We start from the raw sequence: 18,951 nt of genomic DNA on the forward strand, positions 1-18,951 counted from the left end.
ATAGTCAGGCTTATTGTGTTAGGCCCGAGGTCAGGCCTGTGGACCTAATTACATGACCAAGCCCGACCGAGGTGCAGGTCGGGCCAGGCCAAGCCATCGGGCTACCCTATCCATGAACAGGTCTATTAAAAACCAGTCCAATCCAATTATTAGTTGGGTCGAAATCGCAAAACCAAAACCAATATAATCAGGTCTGTTGGTGTGGGTTAGGCCGGGCCCAAGCATCCCTAAATATCGTTAGTCGTTACTACCTGTGAGAACCCGGTTCAAGCCTAGAGTGGCCCGGCCAATGATCATCCCTAAGCCACATGCTTCACATGCTCAATCCAAGATTCGAAATCCATTTATGATGGATGGATGAAAGGGTTAGGTAAGCCGTAAGCAGAGTGATTAAGCCTACAGGTAGATATTTTGATGTGAGACGTTGGCATGAGCGTGACAGAAGCATGTGCTGCCCCATTGGGTTTTAGCCTACGTACTCCACGGCTCACCGTAACACCGATATTCACCATTAAGTATTCTTAAAAAAAAAGGTAAATTACAGATAAGTATCTTGTATGTACTTTGAGGGTAGTAATACTTAGGTATTCGAATTTTCAATGCAACACTTAGATTTTCTTGGTCTTTTTTTTTTTTTTGGTAATAACGATATTCTTGATCACCTGAACTCGAACTCACAAGTCAGAAACCTGAGAATGTGAGAATCTGAGATTTCAATCCGATGGCTGTAACCAAAAACAAGACTCATCTAACTGTACTTTGTAGCAGGAATTCTGGATCACCTAGTATAAAGGAATTTCCACCAAACATGGCATGCTACTTTATTCTTTCAACTTCAAGCTCCAACTACCAGCAAATGTGGAAGGAAGAAGAAGCGCGAACCAGAGACATAGCAGAAGAGCGAAATTGGAGAAGAGCCAGGCCATGAAAGGAACTTCTTCTTCTTCTTCCGGAGCAACCTCGACTGTCGATTCCGACCTGCCACCACCGTCACTTCTCGTTCCGGACCTACCAGACGACGTTGCTCTGCAATGCATCGCGAGGGTCCCAAGCTTCTACCACTGTGATCTCTCCCTTGTCTGCAAGTCTTGGCGTTCCATCCTCCGCTCTCCCATTTTCTTCTCCACCCGCTCCCTCCTCAACTGCACCCAACACTTCCTCTTCATCAACGTCCGCATCCACGGGTCTTCCTTCAAATGGTTCGTCCTCGATCACAACACCAGGAACCCTCAAAACCCTAGAAACCCCAGAAACCTCTCCCCCGTCCCTCCCATCCCTTCTCAGGCCATCGGCTCCGCCTTCGCCGTCATTGGACCCAAGATTTTCGTCATCGGCGGGTCAATCAACGAAATCCCGTCCTCCAACGTTTGGATCTTCGATTCTCGCTTCAATAAATGGGAACTTGGACCCAAGATGCGTGTCGGCAGGGAATTCGCGGCTGCCGGGGTTGCAAACGGGAAGATTTACGTCATGGGAGGCTGCTTGGTCGATTCGTGGGCTCGGTCAACCAATTGGGCTGAGGTGTTCGATCCTGTAACTTGGTCGTGGGCGCCTGTTCCCAGCCCGATGGAGGTCAGGGAGAAGTGGATGCACGGGAGCGCCGTCATCGACGAAAAAATTTATGCAGTGGCAGATCGAGGAGGGATTGTGTACGATCCTGGGGAGGCCACCTGGGGCTATGTGCCGACCGAGCTGGAGGCGGGATGGAGAGGGAGAGCTGCCGTCGTCGATGGGATTTTGTACTGTTACGATTATTTGGGAAAGATAAGAGGGTATGACGCGAAGGAAGGCATATGGAAGGAATTGAAGGGGGTGGAGAAGGATCTGCCCAAGTTGTTGTGGGGAGTGATGCTGGCTAATGTTGGGGGAAGGTTGTCCGTGGTTTGGGAGGGGAAGGGGGCGGGTAAGCAGGTGGAGATATCATGTGCGGAGGTTGAAGTTTGGAAGGGTAGCTGTGGAGGATTGTGGGGTTCAATTGTCTGGTCGCAGGTGATTCTGGTCATCCCTGGTGGTTCTTCAATCGTTCATTGCTTGGCAGTTGGATTGTAACCTTCGATTCTCTGCTCTGCATTTGTGAACAACCTTACTGAAAGATGAAGGTGATCAAGGCTTGGCTTTCTTATTTGGCAGGTTTCTGTGTTGTTATTGTAATTTATCGTTTAAAAAACACTAGACTATGGCTTCTGTATTATTGTATTTGATTTGATTGTGTTTATATAAGATGCATGGTTGCTCAATTCAGAGTTTAGATGAATCAAGGCTGCAGGTTTTCATGGTTTCTGCCAGCACTCAGCAGGATTATTACAAATTTACAATATGTGATTAAGAAGTAAATGATTCAAACGTATCACCTTTCAAGTGGGTTACTTTTCTTTTTTAAGAGTTAATCCATAAAGCTGGACTTAACTGAAAGAAACATGAATGTACGTAATATGGAAGAGAGTTATGGTGGATATGCCGACTACTGTTACTGTACTGCCGACCCATGTAGTTGGGATAAGGCTGAGTTGAGTTGAGTCGTGGGCTTTGTATGATTAATTTTAGTTGTAAAAACCATTAGTTTGTTATTGGTGGGTCCAATTGTTGTTTGGACTCATCATAGGAGTGTCTTTTTAAATGAGTGAAAGGGAGCTCACATCTGGATGATCGTCAACTAGAAAGATTCTCTCATGGATTGCTTTTGGCACAATTCTCTCTATAATTCATGACGGGGGCTTGCCTGCGCTGAGCAACGCCACATGCTCCGTTACAAGAAAATTTGTTTTATGTGCTGGTCCAAAGTGCAGCAATACAATAATAATTGATGCAATATTGGTCCTCTCCTCCCACCGGCCCACCCCCACTTCTTTTGGTTTTTTCTTTCTTTCTTTACAGAGTCATTTGTCACTTTAGGGATCTTTGAGATTTTTTCCCCTTTTAGGCTGTCCTTGACTCCAATCCATGGACATACTATTTCCTCCCAGAGTTCTGCCACATGAGCTTGTTTCATTATTCGCAATGAGGTTCAGCCATTTGCAGACTTGTTAGCTTTTGCATTAGCTTCATGATTTTGTTGTGAAGGATAAAGAAATGTTGTATCTTTTCCCATCATTCAACTGCGAAAAAAAAGGCAACAATACATAGATACTGTGTGACTTAAAATATAGTCAACTGAGATTTTTATTTCTTTCACTCCCAAAAATAACAAGGTGGTAGATCCTTAACCCTTTTTTTTTTTTTATTTGGGGGCATACTAGGATTGCTTTCTGTTTTAGATAATAGTGGTTTGAGTCAGCTGAGCAGAGTTTCAGAAACGAATATAGGATTCTCCATCAAATAGGCAGACATATGTTTTGGTTTGAGATCGAGCTCTATCCGAACGATATGTTATAGTTCAAGTTTGGTTTCATTAAATATTCAATGACCTTAAAATTTGCTCAAAATTTTGAAAATGAATATATTTTTATATTTTATAAATATAAATATATATATATATTTATATATATTTATTTATTTATATTTTATATATAAAATATTAAAATATAATATATATATATATATATATATATATATATATATGTCAATCGAGCCAAACTCTCAAAACTTTCAAGCTGATATTTTCTCAAATCACTAATTAAGCTTACCCTGAAATTTGTAGTTTTGAACTCGATTTGAGCTCAATAAAAATCAAACTCAACCCTGAAACTGTGAAACATTCGATTAGAACTCGATTCAATTGCAGAATATGAATTCAGTCCTCGCTCACACTGTACTGAGAAGTGAGAACCACTTGCACAATTGTAGAATAACAGGGAGGATGAACGGTGAGAAAACTTTGCAGTTGGGGGCCTAACGTTGTTGCCTTGTTGGGCATGGCATGACATGTTAATCTTCGTTGCTGGCACTGATCTGGTAGTTAGATTCTATTGTCTGACATAGGATTAGCCTTGTCTACGCTTGACGGGCTTACGTTAAGAGACATCACCGTCATTTTCACTTATAAGATTTTTGGAAAAATTGATGTTATCTTCAGGCAATCTATCAAAAGCTTAACGTACTCTTTGAGGAGTGGTCAACCTCCTTGGGTGCCTGACCTTAGCACTCTTAGACCATCATCCCTTGCGGGGTGGCCCTAGTTAATGGCTAGCATGGCTACCAGGGCTCCTCATGGGCGCACACATGCTTATGGGGACAGTGCATGGACCGGCACTGCACCACCGACACTCAAGGGAGGCTCTACACGTGGGTCTGGCCTAAGCATGTCCCTACACCTCGCCAGCCCCAAGTCTGAGCTAATCGTGCTACCCCGTTGCCCTTAGCACACGGGTGTGTTCTGGCCCAACGGTTGGTTGCCTATCATCATCGTCACTCGTGCCCAGCATCATCGGCATACAGAAGTTGGTGGAGCCATCTCATTGGGCAACTCTTAGCCCTAAGCATACAAACGGCTTGTCCTGGCCTACCTTAGCTTGGACGCCACACGGGTTTCTTCCGCTGCAAATCTACCCCGTGATAGTTGGTATCAGAGCAAACTAGCCAATTGCTACCGCAATTGATATCAGAACAGTTTGCACACAGAGCCAATTGAAGTGGTCATCTCAACAAGCAGCACATTGTGGGGTGCGGTCCTTAGGCACTTCCACTCGGGTTCAAGCAAGCATTCACATCAGGCCTAGCAAGAGGCCATTCATCGTGTCCCCATTCCAATGACCTCAAAGCAGCGCCCTTGTGGGGGCAGACGCATTGGGCGTTGTGCTCATGTGGGGGCAAACGCATGAGCCATTTAATAGAAGGCATATTGTGGTGGTTTGAGTGGGAGAGTGCCATGCTTCCTCACGGACATCAGTTGCTGCTCATTTTAGTTAGTTGTGGGTGGTGCGCCTATATCTTGGTTTCATGACAAATGAGCCTTTGTTCCGTAGCTTGTCAGAGGCACTACTAAGGCAGGGACAACAGTCCGAAATTGGTTGGTGCCGACAGTTGGTCAAGGAATATCACTAAAGTGGCAGTTTTACATCAAAAAGGGTCATTAGTTGAAGCCACAATATTGGAATGTTAGGAATGTAGCATTGAATCAAAGGACATGCTCAGCTCAACAACAAGCGGAACATTCGTAGCAACAACAACACATCACAAGGCGAGTGCATGTTCGGCAACATCATGGGTAAAGGTTGCCACCACTGGCACACAAAGTAATCAGATCTCCTTGAGGTAGCAACACACTAGGGCCCCCTCAGAGCGAAGAAATAGCCTGAGTCGGCGTGGTGAAGTGTAGTTTCGAGGGCCAAAAGAGTATGAGCCATGGACTAGGTTTGAGTAACCCGCACATGGTGAGGTGAAGTATGCAGACCAGCATGGTGAAAGGGTACCCAGGACGCATCGCCAACAGTAGGATTAGACCTATCACATTGTGTTCGGTAGCACCACCGAAAAGCTACCACGAAGACAGTCGAGCCTTGAAGTAAAGATGATACATGGGGCGAACCTCTGCAAAGCACGCATCCAATTTCTTTGAGGGCCCTTCTCACACACTTTCAACGGCATAGTCATCGCGCGGTTTGAGTAACCTCAACACTGGGGGTGAAATCTAGGTAGGCTGGCATGGTGAAATGGTTCCGTCCCCATAAATAGACACCAACATAGGTGAGATCCGAGTTGGCCAAGTGAGCCCAATAACTGGCACACACATGGATGAGGCGGCACACAGACACCTATTCACAGAAGGAGCCATTGTCGATGACGACAATGGATTGAGTGGGGGAGCCTGTCATAGTTTGACACAGGCTTAGCCTTGCCTACGCTTGGCGGGCTTACATTAAAGGACATCACTGTTATTTTCGCCTATAAGATTTTTGAAAGAATTGATGTTATCTTCAGGCAAACTACCAAAAGCTTAACATACTCTTTGAAGAGGGGTGGTCAACCTCCTTGGGTGCCTGACATTGGCATTCTTAGACCATCATCCCTTGCGGGGCAGCCCTGGTTAATGGCTAGCATGGCTACCAGGGTTCCTCATGGGCACACACATGCTCATGGGGACAGTGCATGGATAGGCATTACACCACTGACATTCAAGGGAGGCTCTGCATGTGGGTCTGGCCTAGGCATGTCCCTACACTTCGCCAACCCCATATCTAAGCTGATCGATCTACCCCGTTGCCCTTAGCACATGGGTATGTTTTGGCCCAGCGATTGCCTATCATCATCGGCACTCATGTGCCCAGCATCAACGGCATACAAGAGTCCCTTCACATTGATGCCCAATCGCCTCTCATCATGGTCATCCCCCTTTAGCACGTAAGAAGCGCCTCCCATGGACCGGCCAGAGCTAGTAGAGTGCCCCGGCCATACAAACTAAGGTCATGATCCAATGCTACTGAACTTGGTGGAACCATCTCATCAGGCAACTCCTAGCCCTAAGCACACAAAAGGCTTGTCCTGGCCTACCTTGGCCTAGATGCCGCATGGGTTTCTTCCGCTACAGATCTACCCCTGTGACACTATGGTATCATGTCATGTTCACATTTATTGAGTGAAAACCCAGCTCTGAAACAAACCAAATGTTTGGACTTGCATGAACCTTGTTGTTCTCATGCGAGTGCTACTACTCCTCTACGTGTATATTTATAAAAGGAAGATAATTTGTTGCAGTCTGCAGAGCATTAACGGCCATCTCTCCATTCCCTCTCCCTCCCTTGCTACTAGCGCGCTTCTCCTCTTGTTTTGGAATTGGATTTGAAGATCACACAAGGATTTTCTAACCAGGCAACAACAACACTATCATCGTTCACTAGCAGTTCCCCAAATGTTTAATTCAGTTTCACCCAAGGATTTGTTTTGGAGAGGACAAGAGTTGCATCATAAGGAAAGCCATGATAATGTAGGTGAAGACAGACAATTTGATCAAACTAGCTAGAATGGGGATCAGGACAAGGACAATCTGGTACCATGGCTCTAGTAACAAGTCTAATTGAACCTAAACATCAATTTCAATCTTAAACCATCAATTTAAAGAACAATGAGAAGCCCCTACATGTTTATTCAGCAAATAGCTTTATTTACTTTCAAGTCCGTAGATGCAGCAGCATAAACCCCTAAACCTCTGTCCAAGAAGAAAGTAAGATGATACAAATCTTGTTACTGAAAACCTAGGATAGGGCAGGGGAGTGTCTAAATAGATCAAGTTACAATTTCGACAGGTTCAAAACCTTTTTCAATTGATCCCTTGACTGCATCCAGTACCAGTTGTGTCTTCCTGCTTATGGTGGGCCACCACTTCTCTGGCTTTGAACTGGATCCTTTAATACTTGCCACCAACCTTGCAAACTCCCTTACCATGCGGGCCTCCTGAGGAAGATCAACTGTGACAACATGCTCGCTTGGCAATGTAGCCCACCCAGTTACAAGCTCATCGAATGTAGAATTCGTGGCTGTTGAAAATGAAGCACTTTTCTCTTCAAAAGGAATAACAAAATCATGAACATGCAGAGTTCCTTTTGTTCCAATTGCAGTTATATCCATGGTCAAATTGGAAAGGAAGGAACAGTGAAAAGTTGCTACTTTGCCATCTTCCCATTGTAAAGAAGATCCACATGCGAAAATGACTCCTGCTTCATTGAAAACAGGCCCACGAAGTGCAGTTACTGTTTTCGGCAATTCATAGTCAACTGCCCACAAGAGTGACCTGATACAGTACCACCCAACATCCCCAAGAGCTCCAAGGGCGTCAAGATCTGGCTTAACACGGATGTCATTCTTGAGGAAACCAGGATCACCACCAAATGTAAAGACACTGTTCACCTGCTCAGCCCACAAAGGTTTCATTAATTCATCTATTTGGACAGACAAAAAAGATATTATATTTTGAGAGAAGGTACCAAGTACCAACGAATAAGTATTGTCAAGTGAAAATTAGCATGCTCTTCAGATGGAATGTGATATATTACTGGATAATAAGTTGAAACATTTAGTTAAAAAATAGTCCTAGTCTGGGGTTGAATTTCCAGGTCAAAAGTACTTTTTGCTTCAACCATAAGCTGAAGTATCCATTACCCAATGCTGGCCAGTAGAAACTGATTCTCATCAGCCTGAGGTTTTACTGTCGGGCCAAGTTATGAGCTTTTATTGAGCTTCCACCATAAGCTCATGATTCATGAGTTCAATCAATGCTTACCAAAAATATCATAAAAGAATGGAAAAAATACTTCACATTTAATAATGTTTTAAGAAATAAAAGATGCAACAATAACAAAATTAAAACCCAAGCCAAAGGCAGAATCGCATGTTATACTGAAGCCAAATTAACACAGGTTGAATTAAATTCCATGATTATAAAATGAGGGGAATAACAAAGTTAACAAAGGCAGAGACTCGAAAAGAAAGTTCATTAGATTGGGATATACTGCACCGAGATAGATATACTTGGCTGCATCATGGGGCTAAAAGACTTAAATTCTCATTGGGGTTTCTGTAACAGGAAGATTGGTTAAAGTTGCAACAGGTTCGCTAAAACCAACAATAGATAAATCGACACTGGTAGCGCTTACACTGATTGGTTAGATTGACTAATGCCCACTCTTCAGGCTCTAAAATTAATGATAGATAAGAATACAAATGCTTTTGAAGAGGGAATTTGAAGTCTTTTTTTGGGGCAAGGAGAAAAACAAGGAAAAAGAAGGTAAACAAGATAATGAAGTAAAAATTACAAAATGATGATGTATAATGAAGAACTTCTAAAGAAACTTCGATCACAGGATGTAATGCTACCCTGTACCTAAGGGTGATCATTTCAGCCCAGCCTGGAAATTCTAGGCTTGGGTCTAGGTTTTGTGTTCAGGCCCAGCCCAGGCCTGGGCCTCTGCCAGGCCCACAAATTTTAGGGTCAGGTCTAGGCCTAATACTTCAAGCCCAGCCCACATATATTTAAATACATATATATTTTATACATAATATATACATATGTATATATATTATTTTATGTTATATTATATATTTTATAACGAACATTATAATATGAAACTTATAATATGTATTATATATTTTATAATATATAATGTATAAAAATAAAAGTATATGCTATAACTCTCATCATAAGTGCAAAGCCCAGCTCGGTCTTGGCTCATGATTACCAGTCAATTACTTGGAAAAATGATGATCTATAATTGAATTAAGGGTCATTTACTAAAACACCCCTAAAGTTTCATGGATTTATTAAAACCTATCCTTTAATTTGTGTTTTATTAAAGCATCCCCTATAATTTGCAACCTATTTGCTTAATGGATCTTTAAATTTAATTAGACGAAACTGGAAAAATAAGATTTTGACAAAAAAAATAATATCCATTTAAACAAATTGAATAAAAAGAAAATAAAAATGGAAAGTCATTCTTGCCCCTCGTAAAATGTGGACAAGCTCTCAATTCAGACGATTTTGATCAAGTTGGAAGAAGTTCTAAGAGTATTTTGAAATATACAACCATGACTCACACCATTAAACATTTCCCAGTCACTTTAGATGATCACATAATCATTAATACAAATGGTTCTTAACAGAACATTGATAAGTAATAAGTCGGTTGGAAAAGATTGGGGGTTTTACTAAAATACAAACTTCATGAAACTATACAGGCGCTTTGGTAAATGACCCTTGAATTAATCACAGTGAAATAAAGGAAATGTCTGAAGTATGTGGCGCCAAAACTTCATGCAGTTGTCTAAATGGGTGGGACAAATGCCAAGAGCCAAGTTCCTTCTTTTCCCTTTTTTGGGTTAAAACCAAATGTGTGGCATGAAATTCCCGGTTCTTTAACAAGAAATAAAAAACAAAAATTTCCCGGTTTGGACAGAGCTGGTGGTGCACATATTTTCTATTTATGGTGAATTTTCCTTTTGAAAAATTCCCGTTTCATGGTGTCATGGTGGGTCCAATGTGTTTTGGTACCCTGGACCGTGACTATTCATCAAGGTATTGAGACTGTGATCCAAGTACTCCCTTCCGATTTGCGAACCCAATGAAACAAATAAATAGGTCAGATATGGAAATAAATTCGGAATACCACTTGATGAAGGAAGATTTGACCCGAACTCGTAATCACTCAATACGTGGTAAAGGATACAGCTCAGCACAACAACGCGCCCAAGGTGCGAGCACCGAAGGGAGGAACCAGCAGTCCGAACTCTCTACTAGGAGCCCGAACTCCCTACAAGGAGCCTGAACTCTCCCTTAGGCCCCGAGCCTCACACAAGGCAATGACCCGAACTGGCCCGCCCCATGACAGTTCAAGACACTCCCCTATCCGAACTCAAGACTTCACATCGCCCACCACTCCAGCACTCCACCTCCAGGACACCAAACTGAACAACCGTACCTCGCCTGACACCAAGGAAATCCATACCTAGGGGCGGCGCACCTAACTGACTTGGGATTTGACGCTTGACAGCCGCACTCCAATGGCCACCTGCTACCGCCGTCTCCAGTTGCAAAGACGGCTCCAACAAAGAGTGTAGTGGCGGTTCTATCCCAGTAGAGGCGATGACACCCGAACTGGCAGGAGCGCAGAGATAATCATACCCGACCTAACAGAAGCTTAGGAGTGAGTGCGCGAGGTGGTTATAAAAGGCTCCCTGCCCCCAAAAAACAAGGTATGTGAACTTTGTGCCATCTGGTTTTATTTTGCCTTTGAGAGAATTCTAACTTGAGCTTCGGAGCAATCTCAATGGGTTCCCCCCGGAGTTTCCTCATCTTCCTTGTTACAGGTTCCTTATAGCTCCGTTCAGAGGCAAAGTCGTTGACAGCTAGGACCAGCCGGATTGCACACTGTCAATTGGCGTCGTCTGTGGGAAAAGCTTCTAAAAGCCTCCATCTAAAACTCTCATAACCTCTTCTTCTTCCAAAAACCCCAACACTCATGGCATCTTCCAACAATGTCGGACGTGGCACAGAGACGAACACGGGGAACAACTCCAAGTCCCCGTGGTGTGCATCGGACAGTTCACCATCCCCCTTCCGGTGGATGGAATCCCCATCAACAGCGTAAGCAACCGCCTCAGCAGCTCGGGATGTCGTCTCAGCAACACGGAGAGCCTCTTCGGCAGCTCACGCCTGCCTCGAGCTTCTTTCCACCTGGGCCGCCAAGGCATGGATAGAAGAGTTCACCTACCAAAAGGAAAGAACAAGTGATCAGAAGAACGACAGCAAGAGGGATAAAAGCAAAAGAGCTCGACAAAAAATCTGACTTACCACCATGGAATGAGTGACAGCACGACAGGCCACCTGGTTCAAAGGGAGATCGGTCCACGCCGTGACCTCCTCGGGGAAAATGGCCTCCCTACTCTTCTGAAGAGCGTAGTTCGGCGACAACATGCTCCTGAAATCCCCTTGGGCTCCCGAGCCTAAGGGCCTAACTCGCGTATAGGCAAACCCAAAGTAAGCGGGAGCACTAGAGTAGGCGGGAGCCTCCGTGTGAGTAGTCTTGGCATAAGAGGCCCCTATCGCTTCTTGCATTGGAGGAGCCACCTCGGGCTCCCTAGGTGGATCCTCTAACGTGTAGTCTGGTACCTCGGGCTCCGCATCTTGGGGCAGCTCAACACGAGTTCGCTTGGCGACTCGCTTCATCCTCTTCATGCCTTGAAACAGGTGCCCACCACGAGTCATTTCTGAGTCCATCACACCTGCAAAAAAGAGTTCGGCATCAGAAAAAACAAAAGAAGCAAAACAAGAAACCTCTGAGCAAGGAACCTACCTGAACTCAAGCCGGTTGAAATGAGCTTGGCCTCCGTCAAATACTGATGGCATTTTAGCCCTAGTCGTGCCCATTGCCGAAGGCCCTTCACTGTCTCTTTATCAAGCGTAACACCGGAGTCAGGGGCGGCCATCCCCCACCCAGTCTGAAACGGCCACCTCAGTACACTTTGCACCTCGAAGTAGTCCTGCTTACGCGCTGAGACTTTGTTGGGAAGTTCATGTAAGAGCTTAAAACCCGGGCAAGGAGACAGGTAATACGCCCGCCTACGCCCAGGAAGGGGACCCGCTTGCTTCTTAAGCATTAAAATAGAAGAGAATATCTCCAAGTCTAAAGGAAAGCCCTGTTCGCAAAATAGGGAGATTGTCCCCACCAAGTTACGAATGGAGTTCGGGTGAAAAGGCAGTCGTAGCCCCGCAGCGAGCTGCTCCCAGAATATCACGATCTCTTCAGGACCGTGTTCCCAAGGAAAGCTACCCGAAAGTATGAAGTAGGCGTACTCCCCAGGCAAGTTGTAATAGGTAATAAGAGATTGGAGCCCCTCAGGCATCATGGTCGAGAGACCAAACTTGTCTAACGTCCGACCTCGACGAGAGGTGGACGCCAAACTACCCGAGGCGACTCGGCCTACGGGTTCAAACTCATCCTCGAGCTCTACCTCCGGTTCGCTAGGACCACCAAGGGATACAACTCGGTTCGTAGAACCTGCATCTGACCCACTTGGTGAACCGTCTGAGCTATTCGAGCTAGACGTCGAGGAGAAAATATGGATTCCAGGAAAGTACTCACCCGGAAAAAGGCTTGAACAGACTACGGGAACTGGAACACGAGCAAAAAACCTTGAAGGCAAACTAAAAGCTTGGACGCGAGCTGAAACTTGGACGCGAGCTCAAGAAGCAAAGCGCAGAAGTGACAAAGCGACTGGGATCTCCCACTATTTATATCCACAGTGACCAAGAACCAACAGCTCAGATCAAAGCCAATCCGATGGCCCGCAGTCGCGCTGACCGCATGTCTCCTGAGACCGAGACGTGACTGCCACATGTCTCTCAAAACTGAAAGCGCACGTCTCCTCACATTAAAGGTGGCAGCGACACGTTTTCAAATTTGAAAAGACGCCTGCTGTCACATCCCCCGGTGCGCTTTTTGAAATAAAGCGCGCGCTGTCATGTCTCCCAGCAGCACGCTTTTTTGAATTTTTGAAATAAAGCACGCGCTGTCACATCTATCAGCATTTGTAGGTAGATCGACGCATTTCCCGTCTTTTGGGCGCTCGAGAAACCCAAAGAACCCTGACAATGCACCTCGCACTATCAGTCAACCGAAATTCGAAGTACGGGACAAATCCACCTACCACCTCGCGAACTCCCCATGCCAGGGCAAGACCCTTAACACGAGGAGTGGGGGGCAATTGATAAAGGAAGATTTGGCCTGACCTCGTAATCACTCAACACGTGGCAAAGGCAATAGCTCTACACAACAGTGCGCCCAAGGCGCGAGCACCGAAGGGAGGAACCAGCAGTCCGAACTCCCTACCAGTAGTCCAAACTCCCTACTAGGAGCCCGAACTCCCTACAAGGAGCCCGAACTCTCCCTTAGGCCCCGAGCCTCACACAAGACAACGACCCGAATTGGCCCGCCCCATGACAGTTCGGGACACTCCCCTATCCGAACTCAAGACTTCACCTTGCCTAGCACTCCGTCTCCAGGACGCCAAACTGAATAACCGTACCTCACCTGACACCGAGGAAGTCCGTACCCAGGGGCGACGCACCTGACTGACTTGAGATCTGACGCTTGACAGTCGCACTCCAACGACCACCTGCCACCGCCACCTGCTACCGCCGGTTCCAGTTGCAGAGACGGCTCCAACAAAGAGAGTAGTAGCGGTTCTGTCTGAACAGAGGCGATGACACCCGAACTAGCAGGAGCGCAGAGATAATCATACCCGACCTGACAGAAGCTTAGGAGTGAGTGCGCTAAGTGGTTATAAAAGACTATGTGCCCCTAAGAAGAAGGTTTGTGAACTTTGTACCATCTTGTTTTATGTTGCCTTTCAGAGAATTCTAAAGTTGGAGTAATCTCACCGGATTCCCCCTTAATCATGGTTGCAGGAGATATGAACTGTGAAGTGTAAAGTCCAAAGTCGAAGGTATAGTAATAATAATATACACACGGCGACCGGCCGGATTGCGCACCGTCACCACTTGATCGTGATTGCAGGAGATATGAACAGTGAAGTGTGAAGTCCAAAGTCGAAGGTATAGTAATAATAATATACACACGGCGCATGTTAGCCCAGCCCTAGACGCCGGCCGTAGAATTCCCAAACCAGGCACAGACGCACAGTGCACTCGACCAACATCCAGCCCCCACACAATCAAAGCACAGGCAACAGACAAGAGTAAAATCGGATTCCCTCCTTTTCTTTCTTCTTCTCTTTCTTTCTTCATAAAAATAAATAAATAAAATATAGAGAAATTCAGAAATGGAATGTCAAATAGTGGTGGTACTTGCCGATCGGAGTTGACCGAAACGCTGCGAATCGGAGAGGAACTCCTTCATCTTGGCAGTCCGAGGATGGTGCATCCACATAGTAGCGTCCATGAGCTGCACGCCGTTGGATTCGCAGGCCTCGATGATGCGATCGAACTCCTTCACGTTCAGTGCTACCGGTTTCTCCAGAAGCAAGTGTTTCTTCTTCTCTGCCGCCAAGGTCGCCCATCGCACGTGCAAGCTGGTGGGAAGAGGCATGTACACAGCGTCCACTTCAGGATCGTCGAGGACCGCCTCGTAGCTGCCGTAGGTCTTGGCGGACGGAGGGAATCCGTTCTCCATAGCAAATCTTTGGGCCTTTTCGATGGAACGGCTGCCGATGGCGTGAATGGTCGCATTTGGGGCCAGAGTGATGGCTCTAGATACCTTGCGAGCTATCTCGGCGCAGCACAGGATGCCGATTCGGATTGAAGCTTCGACCATTCTCTCTTTTGTCTTCTTTATTCCTTCGCCTTTCTGGGTTCCAGTTTACGTGGATATAACTTTTAAGCGAGCAAGAGAGAGAGAGGGATTGAAGAACTGGCGAGGACAGATATTTAGCAACTGTGTATGGACGATGGAGTACTGGAGTTGGTACAGAATGAGATCGAATTGCCACTGGAGATGGAGATTATTACGAGAGCAGAAGAGGGGGTGTGGACATATATTGGCCAGGTGATGGCAACTATTGATTTCTGTTTCTACTTTCTACATTTTTCTAGAATGAGAATCCTGTCATTCCTGTCTCTTGTGTTTTTAAGCATCTGATCTGGATCTAAACGATACACGTGGACGTGGTAATCATGCTAATAACTTGCGCAAATGCTCTCCTACCGTCCATCTATCTATACTGTTACAACTACCACTATAACGCCTTGACCACCATTCACAAAAAAACACAACTGAACTTACCTGTTGATGCTCGGAGAAAATGATTCAAAGTGCATCGGGACCATTGAATCATTTTTTTCTCATCCTTAATTCCTTATGATCATCCCATACGCCATACCCCCATGCCCATGGGTTTGTTCAAAGACCGATAAGAGTTGAAACTTGAAAGCCATGCTGGCAGGCTTCCAAGCTGCTGGTAGAAGATTGACGGCCGGTTTGGATGGGCGGCTACTGCTTTTGATTGAGCTGGTTTAAAGCAGCTACCAAAATTCAAGGTTTTAAAAATCGGATCAGACTTCAGACATGGAACTGTTTTGATCACTGGTTTTCGGATCGAACGGTCCAACCATCCGGTCTGAATAGATGGCCCATCCTGATTTAAAAATTAAAAAATAATTAAAATAAAATTGGATAAAAACCATTGTCAGGGTCGACATGTCAATAGTTCGATAGCCCACATCAACAGGTTGATCAAGTCAATGGTTTTTGGCCTAATAGCGGTTTTAGGAATGTGTATATCTGATGTCGCGCAATTTGAACGCTCCCCCATGTACTATGACTTAGACTCTGACTGTATGTTAATTTGGCTGGGTTGAGCTAATGTCTGGATGTCCGAGCTAAAGCGAGCTGCAAAGGAAAAAGAGTGAGAGTGCCCAGGGGGGAGGACACTCTGATGCTTAAGTTAGTAGGTGAATGAGGATTTCTCTAAGAGTGTGAGAGAGCTTGAGAGTATGAGTGTGCGTACCTCCTCAAGTGAATTCGAGCTCCTTTTATAGCTATCAGAGGTTCAGGTGCTTTTGGTAACGTCTCAGAGTTTTTGGCGGAGTTGTTTCCGTAGTATAAGGCGTGTTAGTGTGTTGTTTACTAGATCTCACGGCGGTTACAATTCATTCGCTCAAATTGTGGTTCACGATTCAGAGAGCTACTCCAACGATCGCGATATCAGTAGCCTCGGGAGCGGGATGTGGAGACGGTTAGACGAGCTCATCCTTGCGAGTCACCTTAGTTCGCCTCAGCTCGACTATCTTCTAGGCCAGGTCGCCAGCAACCTTAGGGGCCTTGCCAGCTCACCCTTGTCGAGGTCGAGAGCGGTTTGTGCGAGGTGCTCTGAGCTAACCCGTCGAGTTGTCCTGTTGACTTGACGTTGTGCTGTCAACGATGGCCACGTTTGTCATTTGTTTGGGAGGACCAAATTCCCCTTATCAATATTTATGAAGGTATACATATATGTATGGTTTATTAAAAAATATATGTATAAATGCATATATAATTCATGCAAAAATGAGTATATATATGCATGTGCTACAACAAGATACCTAAGAGCTAGGCCCAATCCTAGTTTGAAAAATTAAGGGAAAATTCCCGATTAGTACCTTGTACCTTGGGCCTACTATCACTTTGATCCCCGAACTTTAAGACATGACAATTTAGTACTTAAACTTTCAAAACGTGCCAATTCAGTACCTACCATTAATTAGTCGTTAAGTGGCATTTGGAAAGACAAAAATGCCCTTCAAGTGTCATCTAATTCTCTTTATAAAGCATCCAAATGTTGCCAAAAAATGAACAGTCACAAATCCTTACCTCTTATATTCAAGAAAGTTGGGGGCACATCTTATTTGGCATTTTGGTGACCCCAACATTATTGAATAGAAGGGGTAAGGATTTTGGACTATTCATTTTTTATCAACGTTTGGATGGTTGATATAGAAAGTTAGATGACACTTGAAGGGAATTTGTGGTTTTTCAAATGCCACTTAATGGGCTTATTAACGAAAAGTATTGGATTGGCAAGTTTTAAAATTTAGGATACTAAATTGTCGTGTTTCAAAGTTCAGGGACCATAAATTGCATTAGGCTCAAAGTGTAGGGTACTAATAAGGATTTTCCCAAAAATTAAAAAGCCCAAACTTTTGGACCTAGGCCCAACGCGAGTACTGAAAATCCAAGTCCAAACTATTTAAAATTGTGGATTGGGTTAGTCTAGATTCGAGTTGGGCCTATTGAAGTTGCACCCCTACTCTCCATCCTCCTCCTCCTCCTCCCCTCTCTCTCTCTCTCTCTCTCTCTCTCTCTCTCTCTCTCTCCTAGATTATATGTACATCTATAACTTCCTCCTAAAACACTTCCTAATTTATCTTACATGCCCAATAAAACACCTAGTTCTAACATCTCTTTCCCTTCTTCTATCTCTATCTCTCCACCTTCCATACAAATGCATTTAATTTTTCATCTCATCAATGTATTAAAATATTAATGTTTAAATTAAAATTAAATATTGAAATAACATAAATACAAATATTTAAAATAAAATAAAAATAAATAAGACAATAAGACAAATAATAAAATTTAACAATTACTTAAAATTTTATTATAATTGTTAACAATATTTTAATTTAAAGTATTATTATAATTTAATAAGATCTATCCCTCTCTCCTTATGACATTTTGGGCTCCATATATCAGTATTTGTATTGAAATTGAAACACTACTGCATTCGCACTATAGCAAGAAGATGGGTCAAAAAGATAATTCTAATGAATTGGATTTTTTTTTGAAGAGTAAAGGATCCATTTTATTTAGTTACCGATTCAAACATATCTTGATTGATATTATTTGGTCTATCAAGTATATTATATAAATTTTAAAAAAAACATATCTTGAAAATGAATATTAGAAACACTGATTTTTGTTAAAATATTAATTCCATTGTTAATTAAAATTTCAATAAAATATTTTTTGTTATATTTTTAGTAAAGTAAGTTACTTTATTTTAATTTAATTTATACTTTACCTAAATTACATGAATTAGTAGTAATTAACGCAGTTATAGGAATGATTGATTAATTAATTTAATAATTTTATATAGGTCGGGCCAATTTTTTGGGGGTTGGATTGGATATATTAGGTAAACTTTGAGTCTATGACAATTATGGCAATTTGTACTTGGCCTTCCCAAATGGGTCAGGTATGGAGACTAGTTTACTAGGGATGAGGATGGGAATTAATTAAAATACCCGATAAAAGACTGCCCCGCCTTTAAATATTTTAAAAATATTATTTATATTGTAAAATTTAAATATCTATATATATGTATGTAGATATTAAAATTTAATAAAAGAAAATATATAAAAATTAAACCACAATTGAAGATCATCAATGAAAGTACAGTGGTTGGATTAATGTCATGAAATTATTAAAAAATATGGCAAGAGAACATCATCAATGGAAATTATTAAAAATTAAACTACAATTGAAAAACAGAAAAAAATCCTGAACAAAAAAATTCCAAATTGTGAATAATAAGGTAAAAAAACATTTACAAAGCTTGTATAAATCCCTTGCATTTCCCTTCCTTTTCCTATCTTTTCCTTGAAACCAAACATTAGTCTAAGTGTAAGGATTTTTTTTTTTCGATAAAAGAACGGAACCACTAAAAAACATCATGGGTCCATTTGAATCCCCCTTTTACAACTACTCAAAAAATATGCTTGTAAATACATAGGGGGTGGACTTGTTAACAAAAGTATTTTTAAGCCTTGCCTATTTAGCAAGTTCATGGGCTGGCTTAACCACCCGCCTATTTACATATAATGACTTTACATTAGCAAAAAGTCATAACAAATCAAATATATGGTCATGTAGCGCCTAAAGTTCCCAAGTGATATTTTTATCAGTTCCTTTTAACTTCAAAAGTATTTCCTTGGCATCTAATGGCAAAAAACCTTCTTTATATCCCATACAAAAAAACTTACACAAGCCTCTTATTATTGCCCAAAGCTCAGCTTCTGATGATGATCTTGCT

At 43.4% G+C, this 18,951-nt stretch overlaps 2 protein-coding genes and 1 pseudogene across 3 annotated transcripts; 1 reads left to right on the plus strand and 2 right to left on the minus strand.

Moving 5' to 3' along the window:
• The first annotated feature begins 510 nt into the window (after positions 1 to 510).
• LOC148851442 (F-box/kelch-repeat protein SKIP6 pseudogene) lies at positions 511 to 2,237 on the plus strand (annotated as a pseudogene). Its single transcript, XR_016099943.1, has one exon. The product of XR_016099943.1 is annotated as an F-box/kelch-repeat protein SKIP6 pseudogene (transcript).
• A 4,778-nt stretch (positions 2,238 to 7,015) lies between these two features.
• On the minus strand, positions 7,016 to 14,975 carry LOC148851443 (Oxidoreductase family protein). The gene is made up of 2 exons (XM_088944544.1): positions 14,238 to 14,975; positions 7,016 to 7,779 (listed from the first exon to the last, which is right to left on the minus strand). The coding sequence occupies exons 1-2, from the start codon at positions 14,697 to 14,699 to the stop codon at positions 7,159 to 7,161; spliced, it is 1,083 nt and encodes a 360-aa protein (XP_088800670.1). The 5' UTR covers positions 14,700 to 14,975; the 3' UTR covers positions 7,016 to 7,158.
• LOC148851444 (uncharacterized) lies at positions 7,740 to 14,231 on the minus strand. Its single transcript, XM_088944545.1, has 4 exons — positions 13,756 to 14,231; positions 11,721 to 13,673; positions 11,219 to 11,649; positions 7,740 to 11,134 (listed from the first exon to the last, which is right to left on the minus strand). The coding sequence occupies exons 2-4, from the start codon at positions 12,271 to 12,273 to the stop codon at positions 11,075 to 11,077; spliced, it is 1,044 nt and encodes a 347-aa protein (XP_088800671.1). The 5' UTR covers positions 12,274 to 13,673; positions 13,756 to 14,231; the 3' UTR covers positions 7,740 to 11,074.
• Positions 14,976 to 18,951: the final 3,976 nt, after the last annotated feature.

The sequence above is a fragment of the Nelumbo lutea genome, chromosome 5 (assembly GCF_056320005.1).
Source record: "Nelumbo lutea isolate HS-2025 chromosome 5, American lotus-T2T, whole genome shotgun sequence".
In the NCBI taxonomy this organism is placed as follows: Eukaryota; Viridiplantae; Streptophyta; class Magnoliopsida; order Proteales; family Nelumbonaceae; genus Nelumbo; species Nelumbo lutea.